The sequence below is a fragment of the Leucoraja erinacea genome, chromosome 31 (assembly GCF_028641065.1).
Source record: "Leucoraja erinacea ecotype New England chromosome 31, Leri_hhj_1, whole genome shotgun sequence".
Lineage (NCBI taxonomy): Eukaryota > Metazoa > Chordata > Chondrichthyes > Rajiformes > Rajidae > Leucoraja > Leucoraja erinaceus.
This window is the reverse complement of record NC_073407.1, coordinates 4,422,481-4,441,513: the sequence shown is the minus strand read 5'-3', so window position 1 is coordinate 4,441,513 and position 19,033 is coordinate 4,422,481. Positions and strand designations below refer to the sequence as shown.

At 49.0% G+C, this 19,033-nt stretch overlaps 1 protein-coding gene across 3 annotated transcripts in view; it reads left to right on the top strand.

Annotated features, from left to right (window-relative positions):
• The window catches only part of ralgps1 (Ral GEF with PH domain and SH3 binding motif 1), a 679,800-nt gene that overhangs the window by 613,908 nt on the left and 46,859 nt on the right, over nucleotides 1-19,033 (top strand). For all 3 annotated transcript variants that reach the window (XM_055659791.1, XM_055659790.1, XM_055659792.1), the window contains 2 exons: nucleotides 644-770; nucleotides 9,219-9,367. In XM_055659791.1, coding sequence (XP_055515766.1) covers nucleotides 644-770; nucleotides 9,219-9,367 — 276 coding nt within the window. The remainder of the gene's footprint in view (nucleotides 1-643; nucleotides 771-9,218; nucleotides 9,368-19,033) is intronic.

Sequence of the window (19,033 nt, the reverse complement as noted above, 5' to 3'; positions counted from 1 at the left end):
CACCTTTGAGAGGTGCACACCATGCTGTCTGGATTAGGAGGTATTAGCCAGAAGAAGAGTTTGGACAACCTTGCATTGTTTTCTCTGGAGCTTCGGAGGTTGAGGGGAGACCGGATAGAAGTTTATACATTTATGAGAAGCATAGCTAGAGTCAGATAGTCTGAATTTTTTTCCCAAGGTGGAAATGTCAATGACCAGAGAACATGACATCAAGTGTTTCATTGTTACACGTCCCAAACAGAACAATGAAATTCTTCCTTGCAGCAGAACAACAGAATATGTAAACGTCCTTCACTGTAAGCAAGATGATAAACAAGAGAGAAAAGTTCCGTACTTCTTCAAACCCAAACTGTAAACCGTGGACCATCTTTGATTGCACAAAGGACTTTGGGCTTTTTTGGCACTAGTATTTGGATTATGAATTGACTTCATTGTTCCGTTTCAGTACATACAGCAATATAGCTCTCTTGATCCTTGGTATCTATGAGTCCCATGTATACTGACGTGTTCCTCCACTGCAGGTGAGAGGTTCGTTGATGCATTGTCGGTACATTTAAAAATGAAACTCTCTTATCTCTCTGGGCTCTTGTCTGAACGCTCCAGACTCCACGTCAGTGCTGACGGCCGGTCTCTTTCCTTGCAGGTCCCTCGGAGGTTTCGGCGTCGGTGAGGTACAGCCGGAGACCAACGTGTCCGGACACGGCGGTCACAGGGAGCCCCGGCACTCCCCCCGTGCCCAGACACCGCAAGAGCCACAGCCTGGGAAACAAGTGAGTCATCGCCTCTCCACACTCTCCAGAGAGTTGAAACCGGCCGAGGCACTGAGCTTAAACACAGTAACTTCCTTACCTCATGCTGGCACTCACTACGCAGGGGATTTAGCTCAGTTTAGTTTAGTTTAGTTTAGTTTAGTTTAGCTTAGTTTGGTTTGGTTTGGTTTAGCTTAGTTTAGTTTAGCTTAGTTTGGTTTGGTTTGGTTTAGCTTAGCTTAGCTTAGCTTAGCTTTTAGTTTAGTTTGGTTTGGTTTAATTTGGTTTAGTTCAGTTTGGTTTGGTTTGGTTTGGTTCAGTTTAGTTTAGTATAGTTATGCCCCTGTCCCACTTAGGAAACCTGAACGGAAACCTCTGGAGATTTTGCGCCCCACCCAAGGTTTCCGTGCGGTTCCCGGAGGTTGCAGGTGGTTGCTGGAGGTTGCAGGTAGTGGAAGCAGGTAAGGAGACTGACGAAAACCTCCGGGAACTGCACGGAAACCTTGGGTGGGGTGCAAAGTCTCCAGAGGTTTCCGTTCAGGTTTCCTATGTGGGACAGGGGCATTAGAGGTACAATGTGGAAACAGGCCCTTCGGCCCACCGAGTCCATGCCGACCAACAATCACCCGTTCACAAAAATAGCTTTTCACTGTAGATCGGTGCACGTGAAAATTAAATTAAACTCAAACTGGTTCTATCCTACACACCATCCAACATATTTCACTCATTGTATCAGGTTGATAATCTTATTAATAGGTTTAGTTTAGTTTAGCTTCCTTTAGAGATACAGTTTGGAAAAGGGCCGATCTACAGTCCCACTGAGTCCGCACCGACCATTCACACTAGTTCTACCCTACACACTCGGGACAATTTACCAAAACCAATTAACCTACAAACCTACGCATCTTTGGGTGTGGGAGGAAACCGGAGAACCCGGATAAAACCTATGGTTAGAACGTACAAACTCTGTACAGACAGCACCTGTAGTCAGGATCAAACCATGGTGTCTGCTGTTGTAAGGCAACAACTCTACCACTGAGCCACCATGTTGACCCTTGTGTCAAGATGTTTAGACGATCACTTGGAACCCCATGAAGCAGAAGGACATTACTATTGCTGGGAAATGGGATTAGCATCGATTGATGGGCTGGCACAGACCCAGTGGGCTGAATGGCCAGTTTTTATACTGTACGGCTTCATGGCACAGATAGTTTAGTTTAGTTTAGTTTAAAGATACATTGTGGGTCAAGTCCGCGCCAACCAACGGTCTATCCAACAGATTAGGGACAATTTACAGAAGCAATGATCCTACAAACCAGCACGCCTTTGGAGTATGGGAGGAAACTGGAGATCCCACACGATCACAGGGAGAACATGCAAATCCCGTACAGACAGCACCCGAGGTCAGGATCGAACCCGGGTCTCTGGCGCTGTGAGGCGGCAACTCTACAGATACGCCACCGAACCACCCTAAGACAAAGACTACGACACAGCCGTCCCCAGCGATTGCTTTCAGATCTTCTCGGTGAAGCTTTAGTATTCCTCCATCACATTGTTTATTGCCCAGCGACCCTTTATCACCCCGACAACCTGAACGGCTGTTCAAAATATCTTCAAATTGCTTTTTAACCTTCTCAATCCGCAAGCATTATGTGAGCCCAGTCAAAAACTGCTTTCAGAAGCTGGGTGTATTTGGTTCCATTGGTGTCAACTGCAGTTCAACCAGCTCACTGGCTGAATGCATCAGGGAGCTGCCATGAACTGAACGTTAATCAAGTGTTTCCAGATGCAGTTATTCTACCTCCTGGTGCACCCTTTACCTGCTGGCTGAGATCCAGTCTCTCTCTCCCTGTAGCTGTCTAGTCTGTGTCAGCACTCACACAGTTGGGCGTTGCGAATTCCCAGCTGGGACGTCAGGCACAGCACTGCCCGCTCAGCACAGCACAAAGTACCTGAGCAAACCCAGACAGGGCCACCAGATCCACATGAGATCCCCACCTCCCCTTCTCTCTGTGTGGAGTTTGCAAGTTCCGTACAAGGCGCTGGTGAGGCCACAGTTGGAGTGCTGTGTCAACGTGCCACGGGAGAGATGTGTAGGAAGGAACTGCAGACGCTGGTTTAATCCGAAGATAGACACAAAAAGCCTGAGTAACTCGGCGGGACAGGCAGCATCCTTGGAGAGAAGGAATGGGTGAGGTTTCGGGTCGAGACCTGAAGGGATTTCACCAGGAGCTCCGGATTTCCTTCCTCACTCCAAATACCTGCAGGTTTGTAGATTCATTAGCCTCTGTTCCCACTGTCTAGGATAGAACTAGTGCACAGGTGATCATTGGTTGGTGTGGACTCGGTCGGCCAAAAGGCCTGTTTCCACACTATCTCTAAACTCTTAAATAGACCATTTCCAAGGATATGGCCAGGACCTGGCCTGCTCTATAGGGAGAGGTTGAGCAGCCAAGGGCTGTAGGAGGATGAGATGTAACCTTATAGAGGTGTATACGATCACGAGGGGAATAGATAGGATAGATAGTCTTTTACCTGGGGGAGGGGAATCAAGAACCAGAGGACATAGGTTGAAGGTGAGAGCGGAAAGATTTAATAGGAACCTGAGCAGCAACCTGTTCAGACAGAGGGTGTTGGGTGTATGGAATAAGCCACATAAGGAGGTGGTTGAGGCAGGTGCTATAACAGCATTTAAAATACATTTGGACAGGCACATGGATAGCGAAGCTTGAGGGATATGAGCTAAATGCAGGCAAGTGTGACTAGTGTAGATGGAGCACCTTGGCTTAGCATGGGAAAGTTGGTGTGAAGGGCCTGTTTCCGTGCTGTACGACTCTTGGTGACCGTGTACGATTGCCCCTCAAGTGCTCTGGTCCCCTCCCACATCCCAAAGAGATGAGGGCTGGCAGGTTCACTGGTCTCTGTAAATTGCCCCAATGTGAGTGGAGAAAACCTGGTAGGAGTTTAGGCTTGAGTTTAGGTTCACTAATGTCACGTGTACCGAGGTACAGTGAAAAGCTTTGTTTTGCACGCTCTGCAAACAGATCACATACGCCATGCATGAATACACTCAAGCCAAACTCATGTACAACAGGTAGAGCAAAGGGGAAGATACAGAGAGCAGAATGCAGTGGATGAGAATAAGAAATGGGGGTTAATGTAAGGTTTGTGTGAATGGGTGATTGATGGAGGGCATGGATTCGGTGGGCCGAATAGCCTATTTCTCTCTATGAGCGCCCAGCGGATCGTCCAGTGGATCACTAGCTGGGACACGGGCTGACGTCACAGGTTGGAAAGGCCAGTGTTGCCACTGGTTCTGGTTCCCATGAACACACAACTGCCCAATGCCTTATCAAAACAAGGTGCCCACCACTGTGGAAATGCTATGTCCTGTCATAAACCTCAGGGCCCCTCACTTCATAGACAATAGACAATAAGTGCACAAGTAGGCCATTTGGTCCTTCGAGTCAGCACCGCCATTAACTATGATCATGGCTGATCATCCACAATCAGTACCCCGTTCCTACCTTCTCCCCATATCCCTTGGCTCCGCTATCTTCAACAGCTCATATAAGTTCATAAGTCATAGCAGCATTCAATCATGGCTGATCTATCTTTCTCTCTCAGCCCCATTCTCCTGTCTTCGTCCCATAACCCCCGACACCCATACTAATCAAGAATCTTCCAATATCGGCCTTAAAAACACCCATTGACTCGGCCTCCACAGCCATCAGTGGCAATGAATTCTGCTAAGGAAATTGCTCCTGATCTCCTTCCTAAAGGTACGCCCTTTTATTCTGAGGCCGTGCCCTCTGGTCCTAGTGGAAAGATCCTGTCCCCATATACTCTATCCAGGCCTTTCACTATTCGGTAAATTTCAATGCGATCCCCCCTCATAAACACCAGCGAGTACAGGCCCAGTGCCGTCAAATGTTCATCGTACATAAACCCACTCATCCCGATCTACCTTGGACAACCTGGTGTCGGTGGTGCCTATCCCCCTTGGCTTGGAGAATAGTGAATGAATGAAGGGTCCTGCATTTCATTAGCAACCTTAACAACCTCACGATGTCCCATATCGTTTCATAGCCAGTGAAGTACATTGCACTTGAAGCACTGGCCTATTATGGAGCAGAAAGGAAAGCAGTGAATGTGTACGAATCAAGGTCTCAGAGGCAGGATGGACGAGATGACAAGTTTTAGAGCTGTAGATGGAGTGATCAGTGTCATCCAGGATCCTGTGGAACCAGCCCATCATTTGTTCAACAGATCTCAGTGCAACAGGGGCGGCACGATGGCGCAGTGGTACAGTTGCTGCTTACAGTGCCGGACACCCGGGTTCCATCCAGACTATGGGTGCTGTTTGTACGGAGTTTGTATGTTCGCTCTGTGGGTTTTCTCCAAATCTTCAGTTTCCCCCCCCACACACCCAGCTCTTAGGGCTAAGGGAATCAAGGGATATGGGGAGAAAGCCAGAGCGGGGTACTGATTTTGGATGGTCAGCCATGATCATATTGAATGGTGGTGCTAGCTCAAGGGGCCGAATAGCCTACTCCTGCACCTATATTTTTTTATTTTCTATGTTTCCAAAGACGTACAGTTTTATAGATTAATTGGCTTGGTATTATTGTAAATTGTCCCTAATGTATGTAGAGTAGTGTTGATGTGCTGGTTGGTACGGACTTGGTGGGCCAAAGGGCCTGTTTCCGCACTCTATATCTAAAACTAAAACTAAAACACTAGAACACATGACCATTAGCCCGATTACTTGCCCTTGAGTCTCTGAAAGGGGACCCGAATCCACAACCTTCTGACCTGAGAGGTGAAAGTTCTCCACTATGAGCCACAGTCACCGCTGGACGTTCTTGTTGACACCTGTGTTTAGTTTAGTGTAGTTTAGAGATACAGCGCGGAAACAGGCCTTTCAGCCCACCGAGTCCGCGCCGACCAGCAATCCCCGCACATTAACACTATCCCACACACACTGATTACCAAAGCCAATTAACCTACAAACCCGTAATGCTTTGGGATGTGGGAGGAAACCAGAGCACCCGCAGAAAATCCATGCAGTCACGGGGAGAAGGTGTGAATCCCGTTCAGACAACACCCATAGTCAGGATCGAACTGGGGTCTCCGGCACTCTACAGCAACTCTACCGCTGCACCACTGATGTTTCCCCGTTTAAGGGCTGACCAAATTGCTCCCGACCAAATTCAGAGAGTTGACCATGTGTCCCAGGCGCCAATGTCAGAACCAAGGTTTGGATAGTCCCATCATCGTAAACAGAGTAGTTTATTGTGGCTTTTAAACATCTGCGCAAGATAATAATCATTTATTGGCTCATCTGGAAAGTCTAGCTCTGGCATTTCTGCAAGGTCGTAGTGCAATGGGTTTTAAATGATTCAAGGTCTTGGCTGAACTAGAGAGGGAGATTTCCCTCGGTATCAATGGTAGTTTCATCCCATTTCTTGCATGAGTCAGGAGAGGTCAGGATGGTTGCTTGAAAACCTCAAAATAAACCGCGAGTGATGGACTTCACCATGTTGGATATTGTTGTCCTTCGCCATGGTCCTCGACACTCTGCACACCTTTCCCAATCCACACCATCTGGGAATATTCAAGAGTTAAGGGCCTGTCCCACTTGGGCGACCTAATCCGCGAGTTCTGCCGAGTTTGCCCTCGACTCATACTCGCTGCATGGTCGACACAAGGTCCTAAGAGGCCTTCGTAACTCTCCTTCATGCTCTAGAGTAGTCTCCGCATACTCGAGGCCTCAGCTAGGTCATGGCGTTTTTTTCAATATGTTAAAAAATGTCCGCGGGTAAAAAAAAGTCGCCATGTAAAAAATCCATACTTTTTTTACTCGTAGGTTTAGTCGGAGTAGGTCATAGTAGGTCGGCGCGTTAGTCGTAGGTAATCGAGGTTAGTCGAAGGTAGTCATAGATAGTCTACATCATAGTTGAAGAGAAGTCGAAGGAGGTCATCCTCACTCGCCACTATTCGGTGTCCCGAAGTTAGTCGTAGCTAGTCGTAGCTGGTCTTCATCATAGTTGAAGGAGGTCTTCAACATCTCATTTTTTTAAACTCTTCTAAACTCGCCAATTAGGTCGCCCAAGTGGGACAGCCCCTTTCAGCTGGTATTCCCCACAGGAGGTGACAACACTGGTTGAGTAAGCATCACGCTGCCGTCCGTGCCCACCTCCCCGGGATCCATTAGTACCAACGGAACTGACCAGGTGGGCTACGGTCGATGGGAATCTTTGAGGGGTGGGGCTACAGGAGAACCTACCACAAGATTCAGCAACAGCCTCTTCAGACTGAAGAAGGGCTCCGACCCCAAACGTCACCAGAGACGCTGCCTGACCCGCTGAGCTACTCCAGCACTTTGTGTCTATATAACCATATAACCACATAACAATTACAGCACGGAAACAGGCCATCTCGACCCTTCTAGTCCGTGCCGAACACGTATTCTCCCCTAGTCCCATCTACCTGCGCTCAGACCATAACCCTCCATTCCTTTCCCGTCCATTTAACTATCCAATTTATTTTTAAATGATAAAATCAAACCTGCCTCCACCACCTTCACTGGAAGCTCATTCCACACATCTACCACTCTCTGAGTAAAGAAGTTTTCCCTTCTGTATAAACCAGCATCTGCAGTTCCTTCCTACGCGGGGAGTAGTTTAGTTTAGTTTTAGCGATACAGCAGGGAAACAGGCCCTTCGGCCCACCGAGTCCGCGCTGACCACTTTGGTTGAACCCGGTTGTCTGTCGATGTGAGGCAGCAACTCTATTGCTGCGCCACAGTGCCGCCCGAGGACTAGGGGTTGGGCTTGAACAGATGGATGGCGGATTATTCCCCCTGCCCACTGGCGGAGTTGGACAGAGTCCCACTGTGAACCTTCCACCCTCCCTGGTCAGGATTAGCGGGCCATCGGGGATATCCGAGACCAGATGTCTGGGTCTTGCATTAACTGGGGGGGACAGACTCTTTATCACGTGTGGTCCCTGAGATGCGGTGTGAATGCTGCCGGTTTGACCCGGATACAGTGGATGTGGAGAGGAAGTTTACACTCGTGGGAGAGCCTAGGGCCAGAGGCCACAGCCTCAGAATAAAAGGACGCACCTTTAGGAAGATGAGGAGCAATGTCTTTAATCAAATGGTGGTGATCTGTGGAATTCATTGCCACCGAAGGCTGTCGAGGCCGTCAATGCATATTTTTAAGGTGAAGATTAATAGGTTCTAGATTAGTACGGGTGTCAGGGGTCATGGGGCGAAGGCAGGAGAGCGGGCTTGACAGGGAAAGATAGATCAGCCATGATTGAATGGCGGAGTAGACTTGATGGACCGAATGGCCTAATTCTGCTCCCACAACATGAACCATTTTAGACGGGGCTGTGCTTGAGGGAGCTGGAGGTTTTAGTTTAGTTTTTTTTCAGCAGGGGCAGGTTCCATAGAAGCCAGGGCTTGGCTTGTGACCAGCTTGTAGTCTAACACCACGGGCAGAAATCCCGGGCTTCCCCCCATGTTTTGAGAGGTGGGGAACAATCCCCCCACATGTTTTGTAATCGGGGTTTTAAATTAGGTGAAAGTAACTATTAAAAACCTCCGCTTTCCGCGAGTCAGTGGGGGCGGGACTGATGATCGAGGGCGCCGATTGGACGAGAGAAATGTAGGTCAGCAGGCAGTGGGGGTTGTGGGGCGGGACATGATGATTCAGCGCGATGATTGGAGGAGGGAGGTGTCGGTCAGAGGCGGAAGTAGGGGGTTGGGAAAGAGGATAGAGGGCGGTGATTGGAGGAGGGAGACGTCCTGGTGGAGCAAAGTTCATAGAGCGGAGCTTGAGGCGTCCTGTTCGCGGGGCCTTTCATCGCCCGGACCGGCACGGCTTAAAATCGGCCGCGGGATCTTCCACCGCCCTGCGGTCAAATTGCTGCGTCGAGGCGATCGAGGCTCCCGATGGTGAAGCCCGCGCCGGGCGATGAAAGATCTAACGGCCGGTTTTAAGCTGCGCCGGGCGATGAAAAGCCCCGCGAACAGGCTGATTGAAGCCCCACGATTCGGGGTAGACAAAGCTGCTGTTGCTGGAGTTTGGAGTCAGTGACCAACCAGGTCAGCTCCCGATGTTACCATCCACAGGGCCCATGGCCGATGCTGTGTGTGTGTGTGTGTGTGCGTGCGTGCGTGCGTGCGTGCGTGCGTGCGTGCGTGTGTGCGTGCGTGCGTGCGTGCGTGCGGGCGTGCGTGCGGGCGTGCGTGCGTGCGTGCGTGTGTGTGCGAGTGCGTGTGTGTGTGCGCGTGCGTGTGCGTGCGCGGCCGGCCACCAAGAAATGTCCCCCCCCCATGTTTTAACCGGTTTCCGCCATGTCTAATACTGAGGGCACTAGTGCGGAGATACACTGAAGTTATAATGAAGGTGACCCACGGGCTGCCTTCCCTTTGATCAGGTGTTTTCTCTCCTCCAGTGTGATGTGCCAGCTGAGCGTGGTGGAGAGCAGGAGTGCCACCTTCCCCACCGAGCGACCTCGCCACCTCCTGGACGACAGCGTTCTGGAAAGCCACAGTCCCGCCAAGAACCAGGAGGCCCCCATTTTCGCCAACGGAGTGTCCATCGGTAAGGACCAGCGATGATGCCGGGGGGAGGGGGGGGGGGGGGGATTCTATTTGCATTGTATGTTCCCAATTAACCACATTCCAGTTTGTGGTCTGGTCCACATTACACATGGACACTGATGATTTTTTTCCCAGCTGTTATCAGTCAACCATAAACTAGAACGTGGTCCTGACCGACCATCTACCTCATTGGAGACCCTCGGACTATCTTAAATCGGACTTTACTCAACTACATCTTGCATTAAACGTTATTCGATTCTTCCTGTATCTCTACACTGTGGACGGCTCGATTATAATCATGTACTGCCTTTCCACTCACTGGATAGCACGCAACAAAAAAAGCTTTCCGCTGTAACTCGGTACACGTGGCAATAAACTAAACTGAACCAAGACTAGAGGCCATAGGTTTAAGGTGAGGGCGGCAAAGTTTAAAGAACATGTGTGGGGCAACTTTTTTCACACAGAGGGTGGTGAGTTCCTGGAACGCGCTGCCGGGGGTGGAGGGGAAGGCAGATACAATAGTGGTGTTTAAGACTCTTTTAGATCGGCACACGGATGTGCAGGGAATGGAGGGAAAGGGTCATGTGCAGGCAGATGCAATTAGTTAGCTTGGCACCATGTTCAGCACAGATATTGTGGGCCGAAGGGCCTGATCGTGTGCTGTACTGTTCTATGCCTCAAGGGCCTGTCCCACTAGGTGATTTTCTTTAGGCGACTGCCGGTGACTACGGCAATGGAATTCACCGAAGTCAGCACCGGCGACAATCTACGTCAGGAGATGACGAGCTGCGACAAGCCCACGGTCGCTGACTGTCACAGAAAAGTTTTGAACATTTCAAAACCCAGCGGCGACCAGAAAAAATGCTACGACTCTTTTGGGCGACGGAGGAGATGACTCACGACCACGACGACTCACGACCATGTGGCCACAGCCTAGTCGCCGGCAGTCACCTAAAAAATCGCCTAAGTGGGACAGGTCGTTTAGCTCCTCTTCCCCGAGCCATTCTGCCATACCTGGGTCACTGTACGTAGAGCTCTCCCAATACATAGCGAGGAAAGGTCGGATATGATTCAATGACACTTCATTGTCCCATGTACCCAGGTACAGTGCTGTGTTGTTGCATACAACCCGGTAAAATCATGCAGCAGACCTCTCCTAGGCAGTATTACAGAGGCAGAGTCGCCATGTTTTTCTGGCGCCGACGTTTCAGAAGTTCTTAGTGCAGTCTTATCTTCTCGCAGCGGTGAACCAGGCGCTGGGGCGCTGTGAGTTCTCGGCATCCCCCTGCCAGGTCCATCTTTGTCCTCGCCCGGCCCCCTCACCGGGACCGGGACCCCCTTACTTCTCGGCTGCCCCCCTCTGAGTCCCTCTCAGCAGTTGGCGGCCCTCCCCTGCCCAGTCCCTCTCAGCTCTCGGCAGCGCCCCTCCCCCCCCTCAGCTGATACCTCTTTGTTCTCAGTGGCACGCTCAGCGGCACGCTCAGCGGCCGGCTCTGTGGCACATCCCAGGAGTCTCCCAAATGACGTGGAGTTCCCCAGTGCCCTGCGTGTGGGTTAGAGTTAGGGTCGAAGGAGAGTGATTCGGTGAGGTCCAGTAAAACAGATCGTTAAAGCTCCTAGAGACATTTAAATGGGGGGAAATAGCAAAGAAAATCATCTCGGTGCCTTACAGAGCCAAATAGGAGACATTTTATGGGGGGACTCAGGAAATAGCAGAGAAATGAAACATATTTCCTGCCTGCTTTCATAGGAGAAGATACAACAAACCTCTAGAAATTGCACACAGCATGTCTAATGTGAATAAGGAGCTGAAAGAAATTAAATCTAAAATATAAACATAGAAATTAGGAGCAGGAATCATCCATTTGGCCCTCTGGAGAGGAGTCTGCTCTGCCGAACATTTTGTGGATCATTCAAATCACAAATTCACAAGTTATACTAGAATTAGGCCATTCAGCCCATCGAGACCCTTGGGTCTCGGCCCGAAATGTCGCCCATTCCTTCTCTCTCGAGATGCTGCCACACCTGCTGAGTTACTCCAGCATTTTGTGTCTACCTTTGATTGTAACCAGCATCTGCAGTTCATTTTTATATGTATGTGCATATGTATATGGTATATGTATAAGTGTATATATACATAATACACACACACACACACACATATCTATATATATAAATATATATGCAACTATATGTTTGCGTGTGTATGTAGGTAATGTACATATGGTATATACACAGATACAAACAAATTTAGTTTAGTTTAGAGATACAGCATGGAAACAGGCCTTTCAGCCCAACCCCTCTTCTTTTAAACGTTGTCATAGTACCTGCCTCAACTACCTCCTCCAGCAGCTCGTTCCATACACCCACCACCCTCTGTACCAATAACATGGATATGGTGATCAAGTGTAATATATCCAAGTTTGCCGAAGATACCCGAGGAGCAACAGGCATTGCTTTGAGGATTATGAAGTGACTGGGACCATAGAGATGCCACATAAATTGAAGAGGAAATGGTAGATGGTATATAATGTTAGTAGAAAAAAATGGAAAATTATGCGATTCAAAGATTGTTGGTCCTTCCTGGGACCCAGGCATCATCGTAAACAAATCGTCAAAGGTTTACCAGATTAATTCAAGGGTTCATCCTGAGGAAGACTAGTTATAAAGCACAGGACCAGGCCCTTCGGCCCAACCCCACCATGCTGGTTCTGAAGAAGGGTCTCGACCCGAAATGTCACCTATTCCTTTACTCCAGAGATGCCGCCTGACCCGCTGGGTTACTCCAGCTTTTTGTGTCTATCTTCTGCAGTTCGTTCCTGCACATGCTGACCAAGCTGGCCGCATCAGTTAGACCCATTTGCCTGCATTTGGCCTCCAGCTCGCCTATTAATGTACCTGTCTAAATGTATTTTAAACATTGTAATTGTCCTTACCACTTTCTCCGGCAGCTTGTTTGATAAGCCCAAAATACAAAATGGACATCGATTCCATTTAAAATCATTCCTCTCATCTTAAGCCTCTGCCCTTTAGTTCCTGATTCCCTTACCATGGGGAAATGACTGGGATCATTCATTCTATCAATGCCCCTCGTGATGTTTATAAACCTCTGTAAGATCATACCTCAGACTCCTTCACTCTTCAGAGAACTTAGCCTCAGCCCACGCAGTCTCTTTTTACAACTCAAGTCCTCCAGTCTCGATAAAATCCTTGTGGAACTTTCCGGCACTATTTCCAGCTTTGTGACATCCCACCTAAGGTATGGTAACCAAAAACCGCATGCCGTGAAAAACGATTCCATTGAAACATATAACTTTTTTACGGGGCCTCGCTGGGCAAACATGGCGTCAGTATTTCCTTAGCTGAAGTGCCTGGGACGCTCAAGAAATGGGGACTGCTGCCAGAACGGACATGAAGAGAAATATCTCCCCCCCCCCCCCCCCCCCCCCCCCCCCCCCCCCGGAGTGTCGAACCTACACGCCAAGGATATTGAGGGATATTGGGATATTGAGGAGACACAAGGATCTGATGTTAATACAGGAATGTGGTGCTGAGATGATGGGCCAGGCATGATCTTATGATCTGGAGAAACTCAGCGGGTGCAGCAGCATCTATGGAGCGAAAGAAATAGGCAACGTTTCGGGCCGAAACCCTTCTTCAGAAGAAGGGTTTCGGCCCGAAACGTTGCTATTTCCTTCGCCCATAGATGGCTGGCTGAGTTTCTCCAGAGGCACCTTCGAGAGCATATTCCTTCTTAAACACATGTTTATGATCTTACTGAACACAAAGGGCGGTGGATTATGGAACGAGCTGCCAGAGGAGGCAGTTGAGGCAGAGACTATCGCAACTGTTATGAAACATTAGACAGGTTTGGAGGGATATGGGCCAAATGCAGGCAGGTGGTACCAGTGTAGTTGGGGCATGTTGGCTGGAGTAGGCAAATTGGGCTGAAGGGCCCGTTTCCACGCTGTATGACTCTATGCCTCGATGGTAGATGTACAAGTGGTCAAATGGTCTCTCCCTGCTTTCTCTTCTTTTTTTATTTACCACTGGTAAACCTCTTAACATAGCTTTCAGCACATTGGCCATCAGCCTTGAGTATTGAGTATAGCTGTTGGGAGGTCACGTTGCAGTTATCTAAGACATTAGTGAGGCCACGTTTAGAGTGAAGGTAGACACAAAATGCTGGAGTAACTCAGTGGGTGAGGCAGCATCTCTGGAGGGAAGAAATGGGTGACGTCGCACATTCCTTCCCTCCAGAGATGCTGACTCACCCGTTGAGTTACTCCAGCATTTTATGTCCACCTTCAATTTAAACCAGCATCTGCAGTTCTTTCTGCCACGTTTAGAGTATTGTGTTCAGTTGTGGGCACCATGTTACAGGAAAGATGTTGTCAAGCTGGAAAGGGTGCAGAGAAGATTTACATCGATGTTGCCAGGACTTGAGGGCCTGAGCTACAGGGAGAGGTTGAGCAGGCTGGGGTTCTTTTCTTTGACGTGCAGGAAGAAGGGTGATCTTATTGAGGTAGAGAAGTGTACAAAATCATGAGAGGAATTGATCGGGTAAACGCAGAGTCTTGCCCAGAGTAGGGGAATCGAGAACTAGAGGACATAGGTTTAAGGTGAGGGGATGAAGAATAGGAATCTGAGTGGTAACTTTTTCACACAAAGGGAAGTGGGTATATAGAATGAACTGCCAGAGGAGGTAGTTGAGGCAGGTACTATCGCAAGGTTTAAGAAACAATTAGACAGGTAAATCGTTAGGACTGGTTTAGAGGGCTATGGGCCAAAGCAGGCAGGTGGGATTAGTGTAGATGGGGCATGTTGGGTTAGTGCGGGTAAGAAGGCCGAAGGGCCTGTTTCCATGCTGTATGACTCAATGACTATAGAGGGAGTGATAGATCAGCCATGATTGAATGGCGGAGGAGATGTGATGGGCCGAATGGCTTATTTCTGCTCCTATCACATGAACGTATGAACAGTACAGCACAGGAACTAGCCCTTCATCTCCTTTAAATGTTGGAAACCAGGAACTGTAGATGCTGGTTTACCAAGAAAAGACAAAGTGCTGGAGCAACTCAACGGGCCAGGCACCATCCCAGGAGAACATGGATAGGCAGTGTTTTGGGTCATATCCTTCTTTAGCACTGGCCCAAAGCATTGCCTGTCCATGCTCTCCCAGATGCTGCCTGACCCATTGTGTTACTCCAGCGCTTTGTGTCCTTCCTTTAAACATTCATTAAATCTATGTCCTCTAGCATTTCCACCCTGGGAATAAAACTCAGATGATCTTCTTTCTCATCATTTTGTAAACTTCTATCTCCAAAACTCCAGAGAAAACAATCCAAGTTTGTCCAATCTCTCCGTATAGCTAACAAGGGTCTCGACCTGAAACGTCACCCATTTCTTCTCACCAGTGATGCTGCCTGACCCACTGAGTTACTCCAGTGTTTTGTGTCTGTCTTCGGTGTAAACCAGCATCTGCAGTTCCTTCATACACACTCTAGTCTTGATTGTCTTCATGTATAGGCGTTTCTTTGACTGGGAAGCATGCAAACTAAAGCTTTTCACTGTCCCTTGGTACATACGACAAATATAAACTAAACTAAAACTAAACTGAACTAATCCAGGCAGCATTGTGTCAAAGTGCTGGAGTAACACAGCAGGTCAGGCAGCATCTGCAGTTATTTGTTTCCACATTTCAGCCTTCTTATAAACCTCTTTACAACCCTCTCCAAAGCCTCCACATCTTTCCTGTCATGGGGACAATCAGAATTGAACATAATACGCCAAATGCGGTCGACATGAAGTTTTATACATCTGCAGTATGATTTCCTGACGCTTATAATCGATACCCTGACCAGTGAAGGCAAGCATGCCGAAGGCCTTCTTTTCCATCTGAGGTACCTGCTTTGCCACTTCCAGGGAGCTATGGACTTACAGTCCAAGATCCTTCTGCACATCAATGCTCCCAAGGCTCCTGGATTTACTGTATACTTCCCCCTGACTCAGCAGGACAGGCAGCATCTCTGGAAAGAAGGAATGGGTGACGTTTGGGGTTCAGTCTGAAGAAGGATCCCGACCCGAAACATCACCCATTCCTTCTCTCCAGAGATGCTGCCTGTCCCACTGAGTTACTCCAGCATTTTGTGTCTAGCTATATATATATCACCATATATATATCATATATAGCAACAGAGACCCCAGCACTGATCCCTGCAGAACAGCACTGGTCACAGATCTCCAGCCCTGAGAAACACCCTTCCCTATTATCCTCTGTTCTTCAAATACCATGTCCATTTTGAATCCAATCTACCAAGTTGCTGTGGGTCCCATGCATCTTAATCTTCAGGATCAGCCTACAAACGGGAGACATTGTCAAATGCCTTACAACTCATGGCAGCACGGTGGTGCAGCGGTAGAGTTGCTGCCTTCATCATCATCGGCGGTCACTCGAAACGAGTATGACTGTCCTCTCATGGAGGACGCCTGTGCGTGATTTTGTTTAACGTGGGGAGACTGGTGCACAGACAGCCACACAAGTAAAGTCCATAGAGACGATACCCATGGCCCCACCTTCAAAAAGATCCCATCCTCAAAAGCCCCATCCTATAAAAGATCAATCAGGTATGTACGGTTAATTAGCCTCAGTGAATTGTAAAATTCCCTCGTGTGTAGGATAGAACTAATGTTGATGGGATCAGCCTACACAAATGCTGATCAATGTTTTTATCCACACTATTGAAACGGAAACCTCCACTGCTCTGGGCACAACTTTGAAACACTGAATAACAACGTTGACCACCGCAGCCTCGTCGATATCGGGCGGCACAGTGGTGCAGAGGGTAGTGCCGCTGCCTCTCAGCACCAGAGACCCGGGTTCCATCTTGACCTCGTGTGCTGGTCGGTGCGGACTCGGTGGAGTGAAGGGGCTGTATTTCTAAAATCTAAAGTAAAACCTGAGTTAGGCGGTTTACATTTTCCTTGCTCTATCTCTAATAATAAGGTCTATAGACTTGTTATCCAACGTCTTTCATCTTGCGCAGTCTTTTCAAACCTGTCCAAGGGTCTATTAGACCAGGCTGTGTGGCCCTTGTTCCACCCCACTGTAAGAGCTTGGCTGATGTGTAACTGGAAGACATTTACTCATTTATCCCTCAAATCTCCTAATGCCGGCACTAATCTATTGATCGTGGCCTGGAATTGGTAACAAGCATCAACGGCCATTTGCAGCAACTGGTCGGTAATTCCTACAGAAAGCTTACGGAACCAAATTGCAGACAGCAGAAGCAGATTGAGTTTTTGGGTTCAGATGGTTTAAGTTAAAGCTTATATTCTGTGCTGCAGGGCCAGTGTGAAACATAATTGACATACTCCAGCTGTTGGCAGGGAAAGCACTCTGGCAGCCAACAGAAGTGGATGCCGACTGTGTCCAAGCTGAAACTAATTCATTCCTCACTTCCCCACGGATTACTGCTATTAGATATAATGTCCTGTTGATGGGATCAGCCTACACAAATGCTGATCAATGTTTTTATCCACACTATTGAAACGGAAACCTCCACTGCTCTGGGCACAACTTTGAACCACTGAATAACAACGTTGACCACCGCAGCCTCGTCGATATCGGGCGGCACAGTGGTGTAGAGGGTAGTGCCGCTGCCTCTCAGCACCAGAGACCCGGGTTCCATCTTGACCTCAGGTGCTGTTTGTGTGGAGTTTGCAGGATAATTGGCCCTCTGTAAATTGTTCCTATTGTGCAGGGAGTGGATGAGAAAGTGGGATAACATAGAACTAGTGTGAATGGGTGATTGACGGTCGGCATGGACTCGGTGGGCTGAAGGGCCTGTTTCATTGCTGTGTCTCTAAATTAAATCAACCGCAATGGTGTGTCTGGAATCACAAATAGGTCAGACAGGGTAAGGAAGTTCGTGAAGCAGATGTGGTTTTACAGCTGTTCAATAATTCCAAGGCTGCCATTGCTCAGAGTAGCTTTAATTCCAGATTTATTTAATTGAATTCAGCAGAACTCTGGTGATTTAAACAAGGAAATTAATAAGTTGTTGACAGTGATATTGTTACACTAATGAACTGTGTGAATGATGGTATTGTGGCAAAGTTTCAGATTAAATATTTGGGCAGCACAATGGCGCAGTGTTAGAGTTGGCGGTAGGCGGCGCCGGTAGGCGGCGCGGCTCTGGCCAGCAGCGGCCTCTGCAGCCTGTCCGCGTTTTTATTATTTTTTATCTGTGTTTTTATGTAGTTTTTGTTATTTTATGTTGGGGTGTGTGTGTGGGGGGGGGGGGGGTGGGGTGGGGGGGGGTGGTGGGGGGGGGGGAACTTTTTGAATCTCTCCCTGCACTGGAGACCCGACCTTTTCTCGTCGGGTCTCAGGTGTCGTTGAGGCCGCAACGAGGAGCGGCCTCCAACAGGAAGAAGCCGGGGACTCAGGTGTCGACTCACCGTTGCCGTCGCGGAGCTGGCCGAGTCCGGAGCGGGTGGAGCGGTGGAGGAGCGCTGCTGCTGCTGCTGTCGTTGCTGCTGCTGCTGCTGCTGCTGCTGCTGCTGCTGCTGCTGCTGCTACCGGAGAGTCGGAGGCTCCAACGACGGGTCTGTGGACGACGGCACCGGGAGCCCACGGCTCCCTGGAGGGAGACCGCTTCTCAGGGCTCCTGCAACGGCGACTTCTCCCGCCCGAGTTGCGGGGTCGAAGAGCTCCTGGAGCGGGGCCTGACACCACTGCCCCGCGCGGCTGGAATGGCCGCGGACTCTGCGAGCGCACACCGGGGGCTCCAACACCAAGACCCGGTGTGCGACCTCGCACCACCCGGCGTGGCTTTAATGGCCGCGGGACAATCGCCATCGCCAGCCGGGGGCTATGACTTTGACTCTGACATCGGGGGGGGGCAGAGTGCAGTGGAGAGATAAGTTTATTTGGCCTTCCATCACAGCTATGTGATGGATGTTTATGTTAAATGTAATTATTGTTGTGTCTGGGGTCTATTTGTATGTAATGTATGGCTGCAGAAACGGCATTTCGTTTGGACCTCCAGGGGTCCAAATGACAATTAAATTGACTCTGACTCTGACTCTGACTCTGAGTTGCGGCCTCACAGCGACCAGGGTTCTGACTACGATCCTGACTACGGGGGCTGTCTTTACGGAGTTTGTATGCTCTCCCCGTGATCCACTTGGGGTTTTCTCCGGTTGCACCGGTTTCTTCCCACACTCCAAAGACGTACAGGATTGTAGGTTAATTGGCTTGCTAAAATTGTAAATTCTCCCTCGTGTATAGGATAGTGTTAGTGTGCGGGGATCGCTGGTTGGCGCGGACTCAGTGGGCCGGAGGGCCTGTTTCCGCGCTGTATCTCTAAACTAACCTAATGACTGAAGGAACATTTTTTTAAAACTGCACATGCTGGAAATTTGAAACAAAAACAGAAAGTGCTGGAAATACTCGGCAGGTTAAGCAGCATCTTGTGGAAACGGTACAGAGTCAATGTGTCAGCTCGGAGATCTCTTGTCTGAGGTTCAGAATAAAGGGTTGGCAATTTCCAATATATGTAAGGAGGAATTCCATCTCTGAGGGTCGTGAATCCAAATAATTCTATATCCTAGACAGCTTTTGAGATGTAGCACGGAAACAGGCCCTTCAGCCCACTGAGTC